Genomic DNA, 22,374 nt, shown 5'->3' on the forward strand with positions numbered 1-22,374 from the left:
AGTAGGACTATTGTATACAAAACACAGGGCTCTATGTATTACTGTAGTAGGACTACTGTATACAAAACACAGGGCTCTATGTATTACTGTAGTAGACCTACTGTATACAAAACACAGGGCTCTATGTATTACTGTAGTAGGACTACTGTATACAAAACACAGGGCTCTATGTATTACTGTAGTAGGACTACTGTATACAAAACACAGGGCTCTATGTATTACTGTAGTAGGCCTACTGTATACAAAACACAGGGCTCTATGTATTACTGTAGTAGACCTACTGTATACAAAACACAGGGCTCTATGTATTACTGTAGTAGACCTACTGTATACAAAACACAGGGCTCTATGTATTACTGTAGTAGACCTACTGTATACAAAATGTTCTCATCTTCAATCTGATAGAACAGGAGTTTGAGAATATACAGATAAATCCAATAACATTGCTTCTACCTAATTTCTTATGACAACAATGAGAATTACACAACTTTGAACAAACCTTATAGATTTCCCTTTTACTCTGGTTCTTCTTGATGTTATGAAGGTAAACCTTCATAGTAACATTAGTTATGTTTGTTACATTCGTAATGTTTTGTATTCTGTTCTTGTAATGAAAGTAATTTCAGAACCAAATGAACAAGAAAAAATATTCTAAAAGTATTTTATACATTTTTTATGAGGTTTCTATTTCTCCCATTCTTGTTTTTTTCAGCCATGGCCATCAGTGACCCGTTCTTCAGCGGTAACCAGTCATCCTGGATGTCTTTCCCTCCAGTCAGCATCAGACACAGGACAGACCTCAGGCTGCAGTTCCAGACTCTGTCACCAGAGGGCATCCTCTTCTACACAGCACAGCACCTCAGTGCCCGGGCCGGTAGGAACAACCATTCTATCCCTCTGCTCTGTTTTCATGTCATTTGTGGTTTATAGAAACGTGCTAATAATATAAATACATCCAGAATGACAACAACATTAATGACCATCGTATCCCTCTGTCCCTCTGTGGTCATGTCATCCACAGGAGACTTCTTCTGTGTGTCCCTGACATCAGGGTTGGTCCAGCTGCGTTACAACCTGGGTTCTGGAACCAACGTGTTACAGTCCACTAACAGAGTGGACATCAGCGGAGGGACCTGGCACACGGTACCATGTCAAATCAAATCACATTTTATTTGTCACATGCTCCAAATACAACAGGTGTAGATCTTACAGTGAAATGCTTACTTACAAGCCCTTAACCAACAACGCAGTTGTAAGCGAAAAAAGACACAATAGCACAATTGGTTAGGTGGCCGTATAACGGCAGCCATCTCCTCCTGCCCCATTATGTTCTTACACCTGTACAGAACAGACCGGAACATTCCAGCTGCGTTTGTGCTGAAAACACATCAGATATTTACAGGATCTGGCTAAATAATTAGAAAACACACACACGCAATTCATATTTTCTGTAAAGGTTTGATGTTTTTAATCATTCCAGGTGAGGGCAGGCAGGACGGGCCACCAGGGGTTCCTGGTTCTGGACGGGCTGGAGGTGAAGCAGAACGACACCGAGGGAGGGATGTCCACTCTGGATGTGGCCACGGACTTCTTCGTCGGCGGGGTCTCTGACCTGAGCTCCATCTCTACGTTCTCCGTGGAGAACGAGCCTGTGGGTTTTACCGGAGGCGTGAGAGAGCTCGTCTTAAACGGACACGACTTTGACCTGACGGAGACAGGGGCCCTGGGAGGGGCCAACGTGGGCGACTGGGACGGGACGGCGTGCGGGTACAAGGTGTGCCAGAACGGCGGCCTCTGTACTGCGTTGAGCGGCGCCGATTCGGACTCGTTTATGTGCACCTGTCCTCCTCGGTGGACGGGTCCTGTGTGTAACCAGTCGGTGTATTGTGTCAATAACCTGTGTCAACATGAGTCATTGTGTTTCTCTGATCTTGTGACTGGCTCATACGACTGTTTCTGTCCTCTCGGGTGGGAGGGGAGGTACTGCGATAAGCAGGTAGGCCTATCCATGACCACTCTGAAGTTCGTTGGGAAATCATATCTGAAATACAGGGATCCTAAATTCAACACAAGGAATCTGAGGTACACGCAGGTTTCGTTTAATTTTACAGCAAGCGGGAACGAAGGGTTGATTCTGTGGATGGGAAGAGCGGAGCACGATGACGACGACTACCTTGCTGTCGGGCTTCAGGAGGGGCACCTCAAAATCGCAGTCAACCTCGGAGAGAGGCTCTCCCTCCCGCTCACCTTCAGAAACGTCACGTTGTGTTGCAACAAATGGTATTATTTATCTCTCTCTCTGAACAGTACCCTTATTCAGGTGTTCCTGGGTGACGAGAGGGTCCTTTTCGAAGACGTGGACCCCTTCGAGCGTTACGTTGCCATGAATTACGGGGGTCTGTTGTACTTGGGAGGGTTCGAGTTGCACAGGAACATCTCAACAGTGACGTCTGGGCTGTTTACCAAAGGGTTTGTGGGAGATCTTAAAGATGTGCGTTTGTATCAGGACCCCAGACAACTGCAGTTCCTCCAAAACAGCAAAGGATTTAATGTTCACAAAAGTAATGAGTAGTTCTGTAACTTGTGAAAATAGGTGATTAATGTGTTGTGATAAAGAAATTCATAGAATTGGTTTCTAGAATGTAATAATTTAAGTTCTTTATACACTTTGTTTGGCAATCCAAGTTGTATTCATTATGCACCAAATGGAAGAAAACAGGGAGGACAACTTCCTGGAATTGTTAATAAGCGCTTGTGTTGTTCTAAATCCATTGTGTGCCCTGATGAACACAACTCTGTTGAAACTGCCAACTCCTCAGTAGATGGTTTATACCCTGAGTATTCCAAACATTAAGAACACCTTCCTAATATAGAGTTGCTCCCCTCCCTTTTACCCTCAGAACAGCCTCAATTCTTTGGGGCATGGACTCTACAAGGTGTCGAAAGCGTTCCACAGGGATGCTGGCCCATGATTCCCACAGTTGTGTCAAGTGGCTGGATGTCCTTTGGCTGGTGGACCATTTTTGATACACACAGGAAACTGTTGAGCATGAAAACCCCAGCAGCATTGCAGTTCTTGACACACTCAAACTGACACCTGCTACACCATTCAAAGGCACAAATCTTTAGTCTTGCCTATTCACCCTCAATGGCACACATACACAATCCATGTCTCAAATAATGTCTCCTACACTGATTGAAGAGAAACTCAATAAGGGATCATAGCTTTCACCTTGATTCACCCGGTCAGTCTATGTCATGGAAAGAGCAGGTGTTCTTAATGTTTTGTGAAATATAGTTTTCATAATATAATATACATTCCTCTTCTCAACAATAAGAAGATCACCTTTATTACCAGCTGTACATGAACACGGTGCAGAAGGCACACTTGATTTCAGAATGTACATGACAAGCCAAAATGTACATAGACAATATTTGTCGATAGAAAAAAAACTATTTCTGTATAGCAATTTAAAAAAATAAAATGGAAAAAACAAAATAAGAGAAGCTGCTTTAATTAAAATGTTGTTGTTTTCTGCTACTCAAATGGTTAGTTTCTCTCCGCTGTATTAAATTCATGTCATACTGTTGAAGTGACCAGAACTTTCCCTCCATCTCTACTCCAACAGCCTGTTATTTTGTGTTTCATGCTATAGAAAACATTCAAAGAATAGTTCAGCGATTTTACATATTAAGATTTGTTTCTTTACGCTGAAAACAATCTATGGACAAGGGGAGCGACTACAATCCACACTAAGTATTAGCAACATTAGCGGTTTGGGATCATTTCCCTGTCTAAGTCAATCTACCCTGTTTAGCATGTGTTAACATGCCCAAATCATTGCTGCCTCCTTATCCATAGACTGCTTTTAAAAGGTATGGAAACATATGTCAAATCATTGAGCTATTCCTTTAACCACTTGTTGTGATCCATATCAGAGCACATAATGCTCAGTGCACCAAGTCACCATGTGACACGCAGAATACAGAAATATACAGTCAAATTAACACTTCAAAAAACAGGAGATTTTCAAAACGTGAAATATCACCTCAAAGCCTTAACGGTTGGTTTTTAAGAAAGCAGATCTCAGAATGTGTTAATAATCCTACTGAAAGTGTTGACCTCTACTGTATTTTAAAAATAACATATAAAAAGGGACAATGCCACTAAAACTGTTGTAGGGTAGACCATCTCGGGGTGGGGTAGTACAAAAGAAAACTCATGAGTGACTGTCTTTGGAACTTCTCCTCGATTTCTCATAATCAGAGTCTCTCCTGCTGTGTTTGTGACGGTTCCCGTGGTCACCGTCGCTGTGGTGACGTTCTTTCCTCCTCTCGCTGTGACCGTGGCGCTGGTCTTTAGAGTGGTGCCGGCTCCCTCTGTGGTGAGAAGAAGAGTCTTTACTCCGGTCTCTCTCTCTGCTCCGGCTTCTGTCACCTTTCTTTCCCCTCTCTTGGCTGTGGTTCCGGCTCTTCTCTCCGTGACGGGACTCACTGTGGTGCCGGTGCCTCCCGTACTGGTCCCTGTCCTCCTTCTTGTGGCCCGACCCGGGCTGCCTGTCCCAGGGGTCACTGTACAGAAGCCTCTCTGCTGCCCCCTTCTGGTCCTCTTTGGCAGCGGCGGATGGGGGCGGGGGCAGGTTCAGGTTGGGATTGGACGACTCAGCGGAGGAAAACCTCTGAGGGTCACCACCGTAAGCTAACGGTAGCCCCCCGGGGAAAGAGTTGGGAGATGTGGGTCCTGGACCAGGTTGAGCCCACTGTGTTATTCCAGCATGATTCTGCATCTGTGGGTTGTGAGGTGGCGGGTACATCATGGGTGGTGGGGGGCCAGTAGGGTAGCTGAAGTTGGTGGGTAGCTGGGGCGGGTGCTGGAAATGTGGCGGTGCGGTGTTACCGAAGGGGGGGATAGGTGGTGCTGGCTGGTACTGGAAGTCTACAGGAGGTCCTCCAGGCTGGAGGGGGATGGGACCATAGGGACCAACCTGTAGTGGGCCATGGTTTGGAGGTGGGGGGCGTCTGTAGTCTGTCTGGTGGTGGTGGGAGGGGTATCCGTGTTGAGCTGCCATAGGACGATACTTCCTGGTGGTCAGAACAGGAACAGGCTGGGGGTGACCCTGTGATCCTGCTGATTGGACAGCAGTTGGTTCTTCAGTCATATTGGAATACGCAGAGCTTTTCTTCAGGATTCCACTCGGAAGGGGTTTTGGTGTGGGGACGCTTTCCTCGACAGAAGCGTTGGACATGGCTGTAGGAGACAAGAGAGTAGGTGTCTTCTCTTCTTTGGATTTGTCCTTTTCACACAATGCCGAATCCCCTTTGTTTAAGGAGCCGTCTGTGTTGGGATCCGTGGAGAGGCTGGTCAGGAACGACTCTGTCGAGACGTCTGGAGGTTTGTCTTTCAGAGAGACCGACGGGCCACGGTAAGCCACACCCTCCTCTTTCGCCAACACGTTGTTGTTAGCGGTAGACGTTTCAGCCAAGCTGGAAGACACAGGTTCCTCTGCTTTGACCGGTTTGGGTTCCCTCTTCTTGATGACAAAACCAGTCTGTCTGTGAGCACCAGCGCTGGGACTCTTAGTGGTGGTGGAGCTTCCTGGAGTGGTTGCTGCTCCTCCGTCAGCCTTGGAGGTCTGTGGAGCCGAGGGCTCTCGACCATCATCACCCAGCAGTGGAGGGTTACCTGAGGAAGGAAGGAGCAAGCCGAAACGTAAGGTGTGGTTCAAAGACATGTTGCTATTATAAGTTAAAAGAAAAACAAACAACGCTTCAAATTGCAAATGGTGTTCAAGTGAGCACAGGCCTTTTATGTTTAGGTTTACCTGAGAAGTCTGGCAGGGGCAGAAGCTCCCCGCCCCAACTACGCAACACCCCCGGAAGGAAACGTAGTGGTTGGTACCCCTCTTCAGTATCTTCACCTTCAGCTTTCTCAGAGATGTCTGTACTAGACTGTTCTGCTGTGACCACTTCCTCAGCTGTGTTCAGCAATGGTATCTCTTCTCTGTCCCTTTCTTTAGTACTGGAAGCGCACAGAGAGGAGATGTACGAGTTCTCCTCCTCCTCCCGGGTAACTTCTTTGTCGTTTACAGTAACCGTAGTTGTCGCTGTCTCGGGTTTGCTCTCCGGTATGAACCTGGCCGTTTCGTTGATGTCGACGGGCAGGAAGTCCCGTTTAGGCCTCTGGCGGATGATCAGGCCCAGCAGGAGGTTGGGGCGTTTGTTTTCCAGTCCTGTTAAAGAGCAACACCGATGAAAAGCATAGTTTAAAATTGTTGAAATAAAATCATAATATACATTAAAACTAATTTCATAAATGAAACGTTGGTTGGCCACACCCATGTATTATTTAGATAGTATATTCAGAATAGATTCTTATTTGGCAAAGACAACCTAATAACATAAAAGTAGGGAAAGTAAATGTTTTTAGATAATAAAGCATCATGATTTACATTGTGAGAATATTGCGCATATTCCTTCAAAAAGGTAAATGGGGTCATGGGTTGGTTTCCCAGACCCAGATTATTAGCTAGAGCAGGGATGGGCAAACTTTTTGGTTCGAGGGCCACACCGAGATTTCCAAATTCAGAGGGCCGCACATTTTTTGGGGGACCAATTTGTCAAAATCTATTTGCGGGCCAGATAAAGGGCAGTTATTTAAAAATAGAAGGGCACCTGTTGGTAGATGGTTTAAACTTGGTAAAGTTATTAATTACACTTCGGATGGTGTATCAATAAACCCAGTCACTAGAAATATACAGGCGTCCTTCCTAACTCAGTTGCCGGAGAGGAAGGAAACCGCTCAGGGATTTCACCATGCCAATGGTGACTTTAATCAGAACAGAGAGAAACTTGGCCAAAACTTTAACAAATTGGGTAATCCAAACATTTGGAATGGTCCATGGGTATTTAAACAATAATCATGTCAAATCAGTTGTTGTTTTGTGATATCATTAAGGACGGTATAACCAAATAACGGTAACTCCACAAATGTATATCCCAGTTATCAGATTTACATCTGAATGTTGTGGAACTTACGTGATTTCAGCCTTCTAAATGAGAATTGTCAGTCAGTAATCGTGAGCAGACATTATGTCAGCGTCATGGAAGGCCCCCTTTTGCCAGAGTTTATAAAAGGACTCCTAACGAAATGTACATTAGACCAGAAGGCATGGAGCGGTGGCTACACGGCTGAGAAATGGTTTAAAACTAAAAAACAGAAAATGTGGAGCTGTGGCTACATGTTGAAATGGTTGCCATTTAACTAAACACCAAAACATGCCGAGTTGCTGCCGGTGTGGACAGTGGTGTTAGCTGTACCCTGAATAATCAACCAGTTAGACCAGTATACGGACGGTAAGCCAGACATCACAAATGGTTCTAAAACTACAAGACCCGCTGAAACTCGACGAGTGAAGACATGCAGCTCTGCATGTAAAGTCATCTAGAACTTTGACCAAAGACACAAGGAAGATTCCATCAAACGACCATTGGAAGGTCTGAAGGATCCAGTCTAACAAACAACCGTAGATTTAAAACAACCAGAGAGTCTGTCGACTGACTTCCCAGAAAATGGACTGGGTGATTTCAGAGACGACAAAGACATCCAAGCGTAAGTATGTGTTGCATTTCTAAATCCGAATGAACGGTTGTTAGGGTAAATATCCATATTTATGATGAGCGTATTATTGTCTCTCTTTCCCCACCCCTTTTATTGTGTAACAAGCCGTCATATCGGGTTAATCCACTAGGGACTTTTCATTGCATCATGTTAATAATCATTATTCAATACTATGCTGTGTGCGTGTGTGTTTGTATTTCTGTGTGATTATTTCATTAGTTAGTAAATAATTAAGCTGATTCATCATGGAGACTAGGGTTTGTGCAGATTTATAGGATATTACGACGTTCAGAATGAGACTGAAATAGGAGCAAATGATTAATGGATGACGGATAGCATATCGAGATTCTGATATTCTTGGATTAAATTGGGAAACGGTAACTCAAACTTTCTGTGGTGCCCCAGATTAAATTAATTGCGTAATAATTTAACGTGGTATGTAGTTATTTGATGACTAGCCGTCATCGCATTAATGGTAGTCACGTCACGACAGAATGGATCAACAACATTGTAATTACTCCACAATACTAACTTAAATTAACAGAGTGAAAAGGAAGCCTGTACAGAATACTGCAAAACATGTGGTAAAGCAATAAACTTTTTGTCCTGAATACTAAGTGTTATTTTGGGGCAAATCCAATACATTACACCACTCTCCGTATTTTCAAACATAGTGGTGGCTGTGTCATGTTATGGGTATGCTTGTAATCGTTTGTAATCGTTAAGGACTGGGGAGTTGTTCAGGATAAAAAAGAAACGTAATGAGCTAAGCACAGGTAAAATCCTAGAGGAAAACCTGGTTCACTCTGCTTTCCACAAGACAATGGGAGATTAATTCACATTTCAGCAGGACAATAATCTAAAACACAAGGCCAAATCTACACTAGAGTTGCTTACCAAGAAGACAGTAAAAGTTCCTAAGACGCAGAGTTACAGTTTTGACTTAAATCTACCCTTGAACGTCAACTAATTATACTATTGTGGGAGCCATCAGACTAGAAAGAGCTTTGAACAGAGACAATTTAGCATGCTTTTCAGTCTAGGAGTAGGCTTGATCTGGGAAACCAGTACCAGATGAATCCAACATTTTTTTATTTTTTTTATTAGGATCTCTTTTAGCCAATGAAAGTCTATTCGCCCAATATACGTAGAGAGTAGTTGGTTGTTACCTGGGCCATCAAAGGGAACCAATTGGTGTGGGACTTTCTCAATAGCACCCAAGGGGATGAGATACATGTCTTTGACTTGTTTCAAGTTGTTGGCGACAACGCCGAAGCGTTTACGGCTACTGAAGTAGGCATAGAGCAGAGTGTAGTGGATCTCATCCTCGTCGGTCTCAGGGGAAAAACGAATCAAACAAACCTCCTAAAAAAAGACCAAAATAAAAGGAGGAAAGAAATTCAATTTGACTTAATACATTTATTTAACCAGGTGGGAAGGTTAATAAATTCTTATTTACAATGAATGACTTAAGTGTCAGGGAACATGTACAATTAAAACAAATCTCAGACTACATTTTATGCATTGTAGCCCAAAACTAGCTAGACAGCTACTATTCATCTCCAGTTCAGGCACAGATTGTCTTGGAAAGATGAATATACTTTTACTGCCCGGGCCACCCATATGTAAAATGTGTACACACATGACTAAGTCGCTTTGGATAAAAGTGTCTGCTAAATGGCATATTATATTTGTATATCATACTTGCCCTCTTGAGTCTTGGCCAGGTTACTGTAAAAGCTCTTTATGACAACTTCTGATGTTTAAATTCATTTGATTGATTTATCATATTTCAAGCAGGTCGTCCTACACTTTGAACGTACCTTTGTTCCAGTGGCTCTGATCTTGTCCAGGTAGTCCCATACGATCTGTGGGGAGATCCTCCCACCCATCTGGAAACTCTCCGGCAGATCCTGATAACAGGGATTATCACCATCAGCATTTCATCCCATTCATTGATTTTATAAAAATAATACTTGTCATATTCCTTTGAGCATGGTGAAGTTATTACACTTTAGATGGTGTATCAATACACCCAGTCACTACAAAGATAGACAGCCTTCCTAACTCAGTTGATGGAGAGGAAGGAAACCTCTCAGGGATTTCACGAGGCCAATGGTGACTTAAAGTTAGAGTTTAATGGATGTGATATGAAAAAACTGAGGGTGGATCAACCAAATTGTAGTTATGCCACAATACTAACGTAATTGACAGAGTAAAAAAATGAGGAAGCCTGTACAGAATAAAAATTATTCCAAAACATGAATCCTGTTTGCAATAAGGCACTAAAGTAAAACCGCAAAAAATTAATTGGGTAAATAAATGTACTTTATGTCCTGAATACAAAGCGTTATGTTTGGGGCAAATCCAACACGTCACTGAGTACCACTCTTCATATTTTCAAGCATGGTGGTGGCTGCATCATGTTATGGGTATGCTTGTCATGGGCAAGGACTAGGGAGATTTTTTTTTTTAAATAAAAAGAAACAGAAGAGAGCTGCTTTCCAATACTGGGAGACATTCACCTTTCAGGAGGACAACCTAAAACAATGCCAAATGTACACGAGTTGCTTACCAAAACCACATTGAATGTTCCCGAGTGGCCTAGTTACAGTTTACAGTTCACTTGAAAAAGGGCCGTCTAGCAATGATCAACAACTAGCTTGAAGAATTTAAAAAATAATACATGTGAAAAAAATTGTACAATCCAGGTGTGCAAAGCTCTTATAGTAACCCAGTTTATGTTAGAATTTTTCTTTGGCAGAGTATTGTGTTGATCGTTGACAAAAAAAATCTAATGAAATCAATTTTAATCCCACCTTGTTTTCAACAAAATTTGGGAAACTTTGAAGGCCCTGTATTTCCAAAACATTGGTTTACTTTAATGTAGCTGTGAGCTAGGTGTTGATAGCAACTGACTGACTCATTTAGTGCTAAGGTAACATCAGCAGGCTGGCAGGGCTAACGTTAGCAGCCTAGTTGGCTAGCAACCTTGCAAGGTGATTTGTAACAATAAATTCATAAAGTATTTGCTTGTGGTTACGTTTATGCTATCTACCCTTCAACTTGATAGTTTGTTGAGTTGTTAATATAAATGGCATTTAGATAAAGGCATTCCATAACTAGAAAATCTAAATGCTGTGTTGTAACACTGTCATGAACTTTCATGAATAAGCATTACATTTCATTAAAGCAAAACAAATATATGATGCATTTATAAATTGCTTTGTGCATTTTTACCTCTGTCAGGTGGTCCAGGACACCTGATACAGGGAAGGCTTTAGTGAGGAGCTTGGCCACAGCAGGCATGTTGACAAGCCCTCTCCATAGAGGCTGCAGGTTGGACAGGAAGGAAGCCTCGCCATCTCTGCCACTCATAGACACTGACCTGGAGGCCAGAAATACAAACAACTTTAGAATAACCCTGAACTTAATTCTGGTTTATTGGTAATTTAATAATAATAATAATAATTATATACAGTACCAGTCCAAAGTTTGGACACACCTACTCATTCAAGGGTTTCTTTATTTGTGCAATTTTCTACATTGTAGAATAATAGAGAAGATATCAAAACTATGAAATAACATATGGAATCATGTAGTAACCCAAAAGTGTTAAACAAATCAAAATATATTCAAAGCAGCCACCCTTTGCCTTGACGGCAGCTTTACACATTCTTGGCATTCTCTTAACCAGCTTCATCAGGTAGTCACCTGGAATGCATTTTAATTAACAGGTGTGCCTTGTTAAAAGTGAATTTGTCTAATTTCTTTCCTTCTTAATGCAATTGAGCCAATCTGTTGTGTTGTGACAAGGTAGGGGTCGTATACAGAAGATAGCCCAAGTCCATATTATGGCAAAAACAGCTCAGATAAGCAAAGAGAAAAGACAGTCCATCATTACTTTAAGACATTAAGGTCAGTCAATGTGGAACATTACAAGAACTTTTCACATTTCTTCAAGTGCAGTTGCAAAAAACCATCAAGAGCTATGATGAAACTGGCTCTCATGAGGATCGCCACAGGAAAGGAAGACCCAGTTACCTCTGCTGCAGAGAATAAGCTCATTAGAGTTAAATGCACCTCAGATTGCAGCCCAAATAAATGCTTCACAGAGACCAAGTAACAGACACATCAACAGTTCAGAGGAGACAGCTCGAATCATGGTCGAATTGCTGCAAAGAGTCCAAATTTGAGATGTTTGGTTCCAACCGCCATGTCTTTGTGAGATGCAGAATAGGTGAACGGATGATCTCCTCATGTGTGGAACATGGAGGAGGTGCTTTGCTGGTGACACTGTCAGTGACTTATTTAGAATTAAAAAGGCACACTTAACCAGCATGGCTGCCACAGCATTCTGCAGCGATACACCATCCATCTGGTTTGTGCTTAGTGGGACTACCATTAGTTTTTCAACCTCAGGCAGTGTAATAGCCATTTGACCAATGAGAGGAGGATGGAGTGCTGCATCAGATGACCTGGCCTCCACAATCACCCGACCTCAATCCTATTGAGATGGTTTATTTAACTAGGCAAGTCAGTTAAGAACAAATTCTTATTTACAATGAAGGCCTACCATGGAACAGTGGGTTAACTGCCTTGTTCAGGGGCAGAAGGACAGATTTTTAACCTTGTCAGCTCGGGGATTCGATCCAGCAACCTTTTGGTTACTGGCCCAACGCTTTAACCACTAGGCTACCCTGTTGCCCCACAGGATGAGTTGGACCGCAGAGTTGAGGAAAAGTAGCCAACAAGTGCTCAGCATATGTGGGAACTCCTTCAAGACTGTTGGAAAAGCATTCAAAGGTGAAGCTGGTTGAGAGAATGCCAAGAGTGTGCAAAGATGTCATCAAGGCAAAGGGTGGCTACTTTGAAGAATCTAAAATCTATTTTGATTTGTTTAACACTTTTTTGGTTATAACATCATTCCATGTGTTATTTCATAGTTTTGATGTCTTCACTATTATTATACAATGTAGAAAATAGTAAAAAATTAAGAAAAACCCTGGAATGAGTAGGTTTGATACTATATATTTTCTAAATACATTTAGAATTGCTCAACACCGCTTTCCTTTGTATGTTATTTTTTGTATGACAATTTGATTTTGTTTTGTTTGACAATTTGTTTGACAACATTGATAGCCTTTGTGATTCTATCACCAGGACAAGAATGATGAAGTACAATATGGCCACAGTGCTTTCCCTTCTCTTTGGGTTGTAGGCCGTGTTACTGGAAAATGACAAACATTTGCAGATGTAAACAGGGATGACTGACTGGCTGACTGGATGTTCTGGCTAATTGACTGATTGATCCACATACCTCCCCTCGTAGTTGGAGATGATTTTGGCACTGAGGAGGCTCTCCTCTAGGACTTTGAGGTGAAGGTCGTCGTCCTTAGCAGATGAGGAGGAGGAGGGTGTCTCTTCCTCTGTAGAGGTAGTGGTGGCAGACGGTGTGTTCTTGGTCTGCCCCTCTGTAGTGCTGGAGGTAGTGGTAGTAGACTGTGTGTTCTTGGTCACTGCTTCTGTAGTGCTGGTAGCAGACCGTCTCCTCACTACACTAGTGGCCACTTTCACCACTTTGGTAGGAGCCTCCTCCACAGGTGGAGCCATACGACCTTCATGAATTACAATTCCATTAGTCCAATAGAAAACTACTGGTAAGACTTGACTTAAAGCCACAATCCTGAGTTTGAGGCGCTCATTTGGCGTGTTTCCTTCTTCTCCTCCTAATCCATCTCCCCTCTACTTCCATTCTATCTGATCAAGCATCAACACATATCTATAGTATTTCCACTATCCTTCAAAATAAAAGCAGAAACTGAAAGAACAGAATTAGGGCCTACCTGTGCAGATCTTACAGTTGAGGTCAAACAGGTGAGTCTTATGCAGACTGGTTGTATCTTGGAAAATATTGACGCTCTCGGTTGCTGTCGACAACGTCTTCTCTTGGGGAACTTCCACTGGCTCCTCTGTCACTTTGGGAGCAGCCACAGGCTCTGGCTGGAAGAGTTCAAACAACAGTGAGAGTTCATAAGAAATGTATGGACACTGGATAAATTGCATTTCCTTGATTTCTCATTGTCCTCTCTGATGCATGTTGAGGAGGAGGCAAGGATAGACCAGGGTGTGTTAATTTGAGTAAATACAATTGAGATTCACCCAGAAATTATTAAAAAAGGTATGAACTATTTCTTAGGGAGGGGACATACTCAACTCTAAATCCTGTTGAACCAATAATCCAGGCGGTCCATAAAGGTGTTAACAGAACATCTGCAGTGTGTGGGCCTGTCTGGTCGTGCCCCTTATTACCCCAGCTTCTACGTTTATAAGGACTATGACTAGCGCTGTGGCGGTAACACGGTCACAGTAACAGCCCTACCTTTGACCACTAACTATTCCAGAACCCAAAATAGAATCACAGAAAAATTTAAAAAGGACCAGCACTCACTTGAACAAGAAATGTGGTGTTTCTTCACATGAGCTGTGTCTTACCTCCGGCTCTATGGCCTCTGGTTCCTTCCCAGACTCCTGGCTCTCAATCTCTATCTCTCCTTTGTGTGTGATCTTGGTGATGGGTCGCCTCTCCGCCTCTCTCTGCTCCTTCTCAATCATCTCAATCGCCTGGGGGGGGGGGGGGGGGGGGGACAAGAACATATTGGTGAATGAATCTCACACAGATAGAGCAATGATCACAGTCCATTTTGGTGAAAGGTCATTGATAGTTCAGGTCACACAAACCGTTTTAACTTGTCAACGATAAATCAATATGATTTGGTATGATGACTAAGTTTAACTTACAGGGTGGTGTGATCAACCAATGAGGTAAGCTACTTTCATTCTACAATGCCTTTTCTATACAGTGTTTTTAGGGCAGCTTTACCAGACAGATGAAGCCTTGTCATGGACTAAAAACACACGCAATAGGGGCTCTCCACTGAAAGTCCTATTTAGTCCAGAATTAAGATGAATCTGTCTGGGAAACCTGAATTAGTCAAATACTTTGAAGGCGTACAGGCAGTGTGTTTCAGTGTTGGAGGGCAGTGTGTGTTTTAGTGTTACTTACGTGTCGAGTCTCTCTCTGTCTCCATGCAGCCAGTTCCTTTGAGGCTAGTTCCTCAGGACTCATCCTTATCAAAGTGCCAGGAGAAATCTCCCCTTTCAGAACCCTCTTGAATAACACCTGAAATACACAAGTTATAAAGCCATTTATATCAAATCAAAATCAAATCAAATGTATTTATAAAGCCCTTCGTACATCAGCTGATATCTCAAAGTGCTGTACAGAAACCCAGCCTAAAACCCCAAACAGCAAGCAATGCAGGTGTAGAAGCACGGTGGCTAGGAAAAATTCCCTAGAAAGGTCAAAACCTAGGAAGAAACCTAGAGAGGAACCAGGCTATGAGTGGTGGCCAGTCCTCTTCTGGCTGTGCCCAAGTTATAAAGTCACATAGCTAGATGAACTGATATCAAAACGTATTTTAGAATATGTTTGCGTTGTATACGTTTCATGTAGTTAACGTTCAAAACGCATATAATTTCGAGACCAAGTACCTACTACAAGCTGGGACAAAATCCAGTATAATGTCCATAAAATGTCAGTATCAGAAGAGTCAGTATTGTCTAAAAGAGAATTCATTACATCAAAATGTGTTAACATAACGACTTACATTGTTTTTGGTGTCTTTGAGGTTGAACATCAAGCTCCGGTACTTGCTCTTGTATTTGCAGTCTGTGTCTCTGTAGAAGGCAAACAGCTCTCGCTCAGTCTTCTTGGCCACCTCAGCAGCCTTCTCTGGTGACGCCTGGAAATCAGACTCCTTCAGCCTGAGACAATGTAGGGCACAATAGAGGATTACACAGGAGGAATATAGAGGATCACCACCCTTCTGTACAGGCAGATACACTACACGGACAAAAGTATGTAGACACCCCTTCAAATTAATGGATTCTGCCATTTCAGCCAAACCTGTTGCTGACAGCCATGCAATCTCCTCAGGGAAATACTGGCAGTAGAATGGCCTTACTGAAGAGCTCAGTGACCTTCAACATGGGACCGTCATAGGGAAGCCACCTTTCCAACAAGTCAGTCAAATTTCTGCCCAGCTAGAACTTCCCCGGTCAACTGTAAGTGCTGTTATTGTGAAGTGGAAACGTCTAGTAGCAACAACGGCTCAGCTGCGAAGTCACAGACCACACAAGCTCACAGAATGGGACCGCCGAGGGCTGAAGCGCGTAGCGTGTAAAAATCGTGTGTTCTCGGTTGCAACAATCACAACCAAGTTCCAAACTGCCTCTGGAAGCAACGTCAGCACAATAACCGTTTGTCTGGAGCTTCATGAAATGGGTTTCCATGGCCGAGCAGCCGCACACAAGCCTATCCTCACCATGTGCAATGACAAGCGTCGGCTCGAGTGGTATAAAGCTCGCCGATATTGGACTCTGGAGCTTGCTGGATGCCAGGAGAATGCCATCTGCTCCAATGCATAGTGGCAACTGTAAAGTTTGGTGGAGGAGGAATAATGGTCTGGGGCTGTTTTTCAAAGTTCGGCCCAGTCCCTTTAGTTCCAGTGATGGGAAATCTTAACGCTACAGCATACAATGACATTCTAGACAATTCTGTGCTTCCTAATTTGTGGCAACAGTCTGGGGAAGGTCCTTTCTTGTTTCAGCATGACAATGCCCCCGTGCACAGTCAGGTCCATACAGAAATGGTTTGTCGAGATCGGTGTGGTAGAACTCGACTGGCCTGCACAGAGCCCTGACCTCATATCCATTGAACGCCTTTGGGATGAATTGGAACACCAACAGTGAGCCAGCCCTAATCGCCCCAACATCAGTGGCCGACCTTTCTAAAGCTTTTGTGGCTGAATGGAAGCAAGTCTCCACAGCAATGTTGTTCCACCATCTAGTGGAAAGCCTTCCCAGAAGAGTGGAGGCTGTTATAGCAGCAAAGGGGGACCAACTCCATATTAATGCCAATGATTTTGAATGAGATGCTCGACAAGCAGGTGTCCACATACCTTTGGCCATGTAGTGTATCACCAGACTGTTATAGTGGTTATTAGACTAAACAGATTATAATGTTGTTAAGTTACTGTTATAACATGTTTAATTACCTCTTCAGGAGGATGTCCTTCAGGGCGTCACGGACGCTCCGTCTGATCTGGTCAACAGACACGGGTTTCTTAGAGGAGGGAGACGACGACACCTTGGGCCTCTTGGTCTCCTGTTTGACTGACACTCCTAACGGGACACAGCCACAGAGAGTAGGAGACGTCGCAGAGTAGGGCATGTTCATTAGGGCACCTTGTAGTAAAACATTTAAAATGTTTTTTTCCCAATGGAAAACAAGCGTTTCTTATTGGACAAATTCATATATTCCCTCCCCTTTTACAGTTTCATGCCTACTGAACACGACTCCTGTGAGGGACATGGACAGCAGAATGTAGAAGCACACACTACAACACACCTGATTTCTGATTTGAATCTTTGACTTCAGTCGACTGTTTTCTTTCCACAGAGTCCTGTTACAGAGTGAGACACAGAATATCGCCTCAGTGAGATTCAAAATAATCTTAGAAATTAAATTGTATATAAAATGTTTGTTTTTCTTGTTGGGCAGGGGGTTGTGCATCGTGGTGCTGAAAACATAACCACCATTGGAAAATGTCCTTAAGACAGACGTTGAATAGAATCACCATGGTAACCTAACACCCTTCCATCCATGTGTACACATGCAGGGAATAAAGAGGAAGTGAAAAGAGGTCAACCAAGCCTTGAGTAGTGCCAACACTGGCTTTCATCCATATCAGCTGAATAAACTGAAGAGGACTCCATCTGCACCACTACATTTAATCAATGGTAGGGCTGGTTGAAGATTATGTTTCTAAAACATGTGTTAAATGTAAGATTTTGACAACAGATAATATGCATAAAGGTTTATCATCCAATCTCTTCTCATAGGCTTTAATATCATAAATATGCACTGACCAGATGGTAATCCGATATGTTACAGCTCCATTTAAGATTATTATAATATTCTTATCCTCTATTCAGGCCTACATTAAATGTACAATTTTTTTTTTTAAATAAAGCATGCATTGCAGACTACTAGCAGAGTGAACCGTACCTTTCTGAAGGGCCTGACTCCCCCGGAGGTGACAGGATGTGGGGACGGCTGTTTCTGCTTTGCGGCCATCTTGTTGTCCTGGGTCTCAGAGGGCTTCTGCTGTCCCTCTGTCCTGGCCTCCCCCTGCCCAGCACCACCTGGCTCCTAATGAGGAGAAGATAAATAACATGAAATATTATTATTAATATCTATATTATTTTTGTCTTTTCAGGACACCATACATTAAAATCAAACCACAAGTTAAAATAAACTTTGAGCTAGTGCAACTTAAAATCAATCCATTGACCTTGCAGCACTTCAGAGAAATATACTCCCTCCTCCATTAAAAAGTCCATTAAGAGCTAAACCCATTCCTAGTGCAGTAGAAATCCATCAACAGACCTTGGTGGTGGTGTACTGGTCCTTGGTACAGCACTGCAGACAGACATACTCCTGGTCCCCCCCCTCCATCTGCTGCACCTTGGCCAGGTCCAGACCAACACAGTCCCCATGGAACCAGTCATCACAGTGCCCACAGCCCACCATGAACCTGAACAGAACACACAGACGGACAAACAGACACGGATGCACAAAACAAACCTGTTTAAAAGAACACGAGCTCACTTCCCAGGGAATATTCTACATGTTCATTGTGGTAATTTAGCCTGAGATGTAACAACTTAGTAATAACAGGTTTACAATGTAGCTTAAGTACTACATTGTATATTCAACTCTAATCTCTTTGGTATGTAAAGAACACAACTCTTACTTGTTACTATGAGGTTTATTGCACAATCCACAGTTCTTGTTTGGATCCCACACAACGGTCTCACTATTTGCGGGTTCCTTTTCTGGTCCCTTCCCGGATTCTTTAGCCTGTTCTTCCTCGCTGGTTTCCTTCTTCACGGCGGCAGGAGCGTTGTCGGGGATGAAGAGCTGTGGTTCCTCCACGGAGATGCTTCTGCTGACGTTCCTGCTTCTCTGTTTCTGAAGACACTTGTCTGGCTTCTTCACTTTAGGCTCGTCTTGCTCTTCCTCCTTCTCCTCCTCCGATGTCTCCTTCTGAGGATTGGCACGTTTACATGGTGTCCATCCAAACTGGGGTTGTGGTTGGGTGTCGGCCACGTAAGAGTTAGATGGTTTGGTTGTAATCGTCGTCCCTGGCGACATACCAGGAGGACGCTTTCCAGACGGCAGTGTTTTTTTGACTGGACCGCCGCGGCCCGTGTCAGGTAATCTCTGCTTTAGTTTCCCAGGACGTCCGTCTTGCGTCCTCTGAATCTTAGGGCCCCTTTTCAAGGACATGACGACTTGTTTGGCTTTCATTTCGTCCATCTTGTGCATGTTGCCTCTCTGGTGGAGCTTCTTCCCCAGGACGTGTTGTTGGGTTCCTTTGGGCCCCTTACCAGCTACCAGGTGCTTGTTCTTAGCCAAGGACAGTGCTGACAGCTTCAGTTTGGGCTGCTGCTTTTTGGCTGGATTATTAGTGGTAGGAACTTTGCTGTTTGGCAGGTGCTGCTGTGCTGCTTTCTTGATGCTGGCATCTTTCCTCAGCTCCGCTGGATCAGGCTTCTGAGAATCACTTTGGTCGTCAAGTTTGGTCTCGACCAAGCAAGGACTACCTGGAAGCGCCCCGTTGGAGGCCTGAACCTCATTGGGGTTGACGTAAGGTCCTAGCCCTAGAGGCAAGTCGTCAGCACAGTACTTCACGAAGAGCTGAGCAGCGCCCACGCCCCCTCCACTCCCTGCAGTGGGATTCTGTATGTGTAACGGTTCCTCTTGCACCATAGTGTATTCCATCCCTTCACCGTACAGCGAGCCATCCTCATAACATTCCTCAGTGTTTTCAGCTGATGTGAAAGCGGTAAAGGAGGGCCCCGGGAGAAGCTCGATTTTGAAACCCCCGAAAGTGACCGTTAACCTCTGTAACACAACGACGGGGTTCATTGATGAGCCCAAGTCAAGGTCGTTGATATTCACCCTGCCGCCACCCAGGTGAAGCTCTCTCCTTAATTCATCAGCAGTTGTGATCTTCTCACTCAGTGTAGACTTCTTTCTAGGTCTCCCAGGTTTTCCCGGGGGCTTTTTGTTGTTGGAAGACCCTCTGCCTGCACTTCGCTCTGGAATTTAAGAGATGGAAATTGGAGCGCCACTCTCTGACAATTCTCATTTGACAATATAAAACGAAGCAATAAGGCAACCAAAGTGAATTAAAATCTATGCACAACATCAACTTTTCATACTAGGAAAATGAAAGGGTGGGGGGGTTACCATGTATTTGCATGGCTTTGTATTTAGTGTCCTATCTTGTCAATGATAATAGCTGTATTTAGTATTAATCACAGTAATGCTCCCAGTGTAGTCCTATTGACATAAAGTCCTCTCCCCAGCAGAGACCAAGGTTCCATCCTTGCTCCAACCCTTCAAACTGTTTCTCCCACCTGCCTGTCTCCCCGCTCCAACCCTTCAAACTGTTTCTCCCACCTGCCTGTCTCTCCGCTTCCATCCCTTCAAACTGTTTCTCCCACCTGCCTGTCTCTCTGCTCCAACCCTTCAAACTGTTTCTCCCACCTGCCTGTCTCCCCGCTCCAACCCTTCAAACTGTTTCTCCCACCTGCCTGTCACTACATAACAGCGCAAAAAGAATATATACATTAAATACACTCCATTGTAAAACGGAATTGTTGCTAACCTGGGGTAACTCCTAATGCGTATTTCCTGGGTCTGCCAACAGACCGTTTGACTGGCGAAGTCTCTGTACCAACCAACCCACCACCAGCGGTACCGAGGATACCCTCTGTTGCACCAACATCAAGATCTGCAACTACTGGGGGAGAGAAGATTAGAGATGAAATAATAACTTAGATTTATTTTAGAAGCATTAACAAACATCAGTAGTTACAAATTGTGGTTTCTATAAACACCCGTCGACTTAGCTTGTACTGTCAATTGAAGTCGTACAAAAGTAATTCGGACTACAAATACCTGTTGCTTCGGCGATCTGGAAGTTGGCGTCTTCATTATCTAAGATATTGAAGTGTGAACTTGCAGATCCAAACATGGGATCTTTATCACTAAGCATGTTCCTCAGTGAGTCTCCCAGCTGGTCGACACCTGTTCCAAAGTCATTACTTGCTTCACATTCCAAGTTCTGCCCTATCAGCAAGGAGTCATCCAACTGGTCACTGGGAATCAAATGGTTGAAAGTGTCCACTACATCCATGAATGCTGTTCCCTTCCTGTCAGCTCTGCAGGAATAAGAGGATAGGGTATTAATAACATAGGCTACAGTAGACAACAGAGATGGCTCAGATTCAGAACAATCTATTTCAATCTTCAGACACTCAATATCAAATAGGTTCCCTATACAGAAGGAGTCAACAGCCATGTAGGCAAGACAGCTAGTACATTCACTTTCATGGCATTTCTAAAAACAGTTCCCGTGCAGCAAATGCAACATTGACAAGCTAAAGTTAACTACCATTATTCAATAACAATCAATGGTGGATGACACTGGACATGTGTTGGACATTTGGGGCAGACAAGAATGGCTGAAAGAGTAGCTAGCCGCTGAATGAGCAATAGCTAATGAGGATCCTAATAAACGAAAAATATTTCATAAGAACATCAGTTAGCTAGCCAGCTAGGCTACCTTGCTAAATTATATGACGTTGCTAGCTAGGTAACGTTAGCTAGCAAATTAAATGAGAAATTAGCTAATACTTACTGTCAGGACTGACAGCTCCAGATAACTTCATTACAGGACTGCAAACACAATGTGTTTAGCTCCGTTTATGATATCTAGAAAGAGTCTAAAACCAAAACTTTCATCAGAGTGGGAGGAATCAGATGCAGACTGGTGCACTAGCTAGGGATCGTTAGCAGCTAGCTACTTCAAGTTAGCATAACAATCCAGCTAGCTAGCATACCTTAACGTAACGTATATCCTAGCCCTCAGTACATGTATACATTTGATCCAAAACTACTTCATCTTTATGATTTGCTAGTTGATGCTACCAATGGATGCATCTGTGCCATATGCATGGCAGCCTTCGTTGTAAAGTTAGCTAGGCTACTCCTGTAACTGCAGCTAAACATATTGGCTAACCAGTTACTACTTAGCTAGCTGGCAAACAAGCTCGTGCAGGCCTGACTGACAGCGACATGATAAGCTTTACTTAAAAGCACCATTCCCATAACGAAATACTTAGCTACTTGGTTGTACAACCACATAATACATGTAGTAAGTTAAGCATGCACAACAAATCATAGCCTATAGAAATAGACTATTTAAAAAATAAATAGGGAAGCTAGCAATTGTACATGTTAGTTAGTTATCCAGCAGCGAGGAACATGATAGGCCGCGAGTTTGTTTGTAGCCTGTAGCTACCTAGCACCACTGATCACGCCCCCAATTCGTCTCATTGGACGCCTCCACTGGGGACATTTCAATATTCACAGCGAGATAAATGTATAATGACACTTACATTTCTCTACTGTGTCAACGCCACTGCATTACGACGCGATTCTAGTAGCTTTACACACTGTTTTAGCTAAATCCCCGACACTTCCTCGCTGCGCACCGCCGCCATTCGCCCCTGCCTCCTGCAAAGCTACTCCGAAGAGTTTAATAACTAACCCAAGA

The 22,374-nt window shown here is 43.5% G+C and overlaps 1 protein-coding gene across 4 annotated transcripts; it reads right to left on the reverse strand.

The window, feature by feature from the left end:
* Nucleotides 1–3,324: 3,324 nt before the first annotated feature.
* phf3 (PHD finger protein 3) lies at nucleotides 3,325–22,340 on the reverse strand. 4 transcript variants are annotated; one of them, XM_038960747.1, is made up of 19 exons: nucleotides 22,217–22,340; nucleotides 21,457–21,541; nucleotides 20,715–20,977; nucleotides 20,422–20,553; nucleotides 18,499–19,849; nucleotides 18,132–18,279; nucleotides 17,751–17,894; nucleotides 17,091–17,145; nucleotides 16,738–16,864; nucleotides 15,289–15,445; nucleotides 14,685–14,801; nucleotides 14,114–14,242; nucleotides 13,465–13,621; nucleotides 12,939–13,236; nucleotides 10,859–11,006; nucleotides 9,442–9,531; nucleotides 8,788–8,983; nucleotides 5,823–6,230; nucleotides 3,325–5,683 (listed from the first exon to the last, which is right to left on the reverse strand). In XM_038960747.1, the coding sequence occupies exons 3-19, from the start codon at nucleotides 20,950–20,952 to the stop codon at nucleotides 4,221–4,223; spliced, it is 5,358 nt and encodes a 1,785-aa protein (XP_038816675.1). In that variant the 5' UTR covers nucleotides 20,953–20,977; nucleotides 21,457–21,541; nucleotides 22,217–22,340; the 3' UTR covers nucleotides 3,325–4,220. The 4 variants fall into 4 exon arrangements, with proteins under 4 accessions (XP_038816675.1, XP_038816674.1, XP_038816672.1 ...); XM_038960746.1 differs by having other exon boundaries at nucleotides 3,325–5,691; nucleotides 5,831–6,230; nucleotides 20,422–20,556; XM_038960744.1 differs by having other exon boundaries at nucleotides 20,422–20,556.
* Between the last annotated feature and the right edge of the window lie 34 nt (nucleotides 22,341–22,374).

Source organism: Salvelinus namaycush, chromosome 22 (genome assembly GCF_016432855.1).
Source record: "Salvelinus namaycush isolate Seneca chromosome 22, SaNama_1.0, whole genome shotgun sequence".
In the NCBI taxonomy this organism is placed as follows: domain Eukaryota; kingdom Metazoa; phylum Chordata; class Actinopteri; order Salmoniformes; family Salmonidae; genus Salvelinus; species Salvelinus namaycush.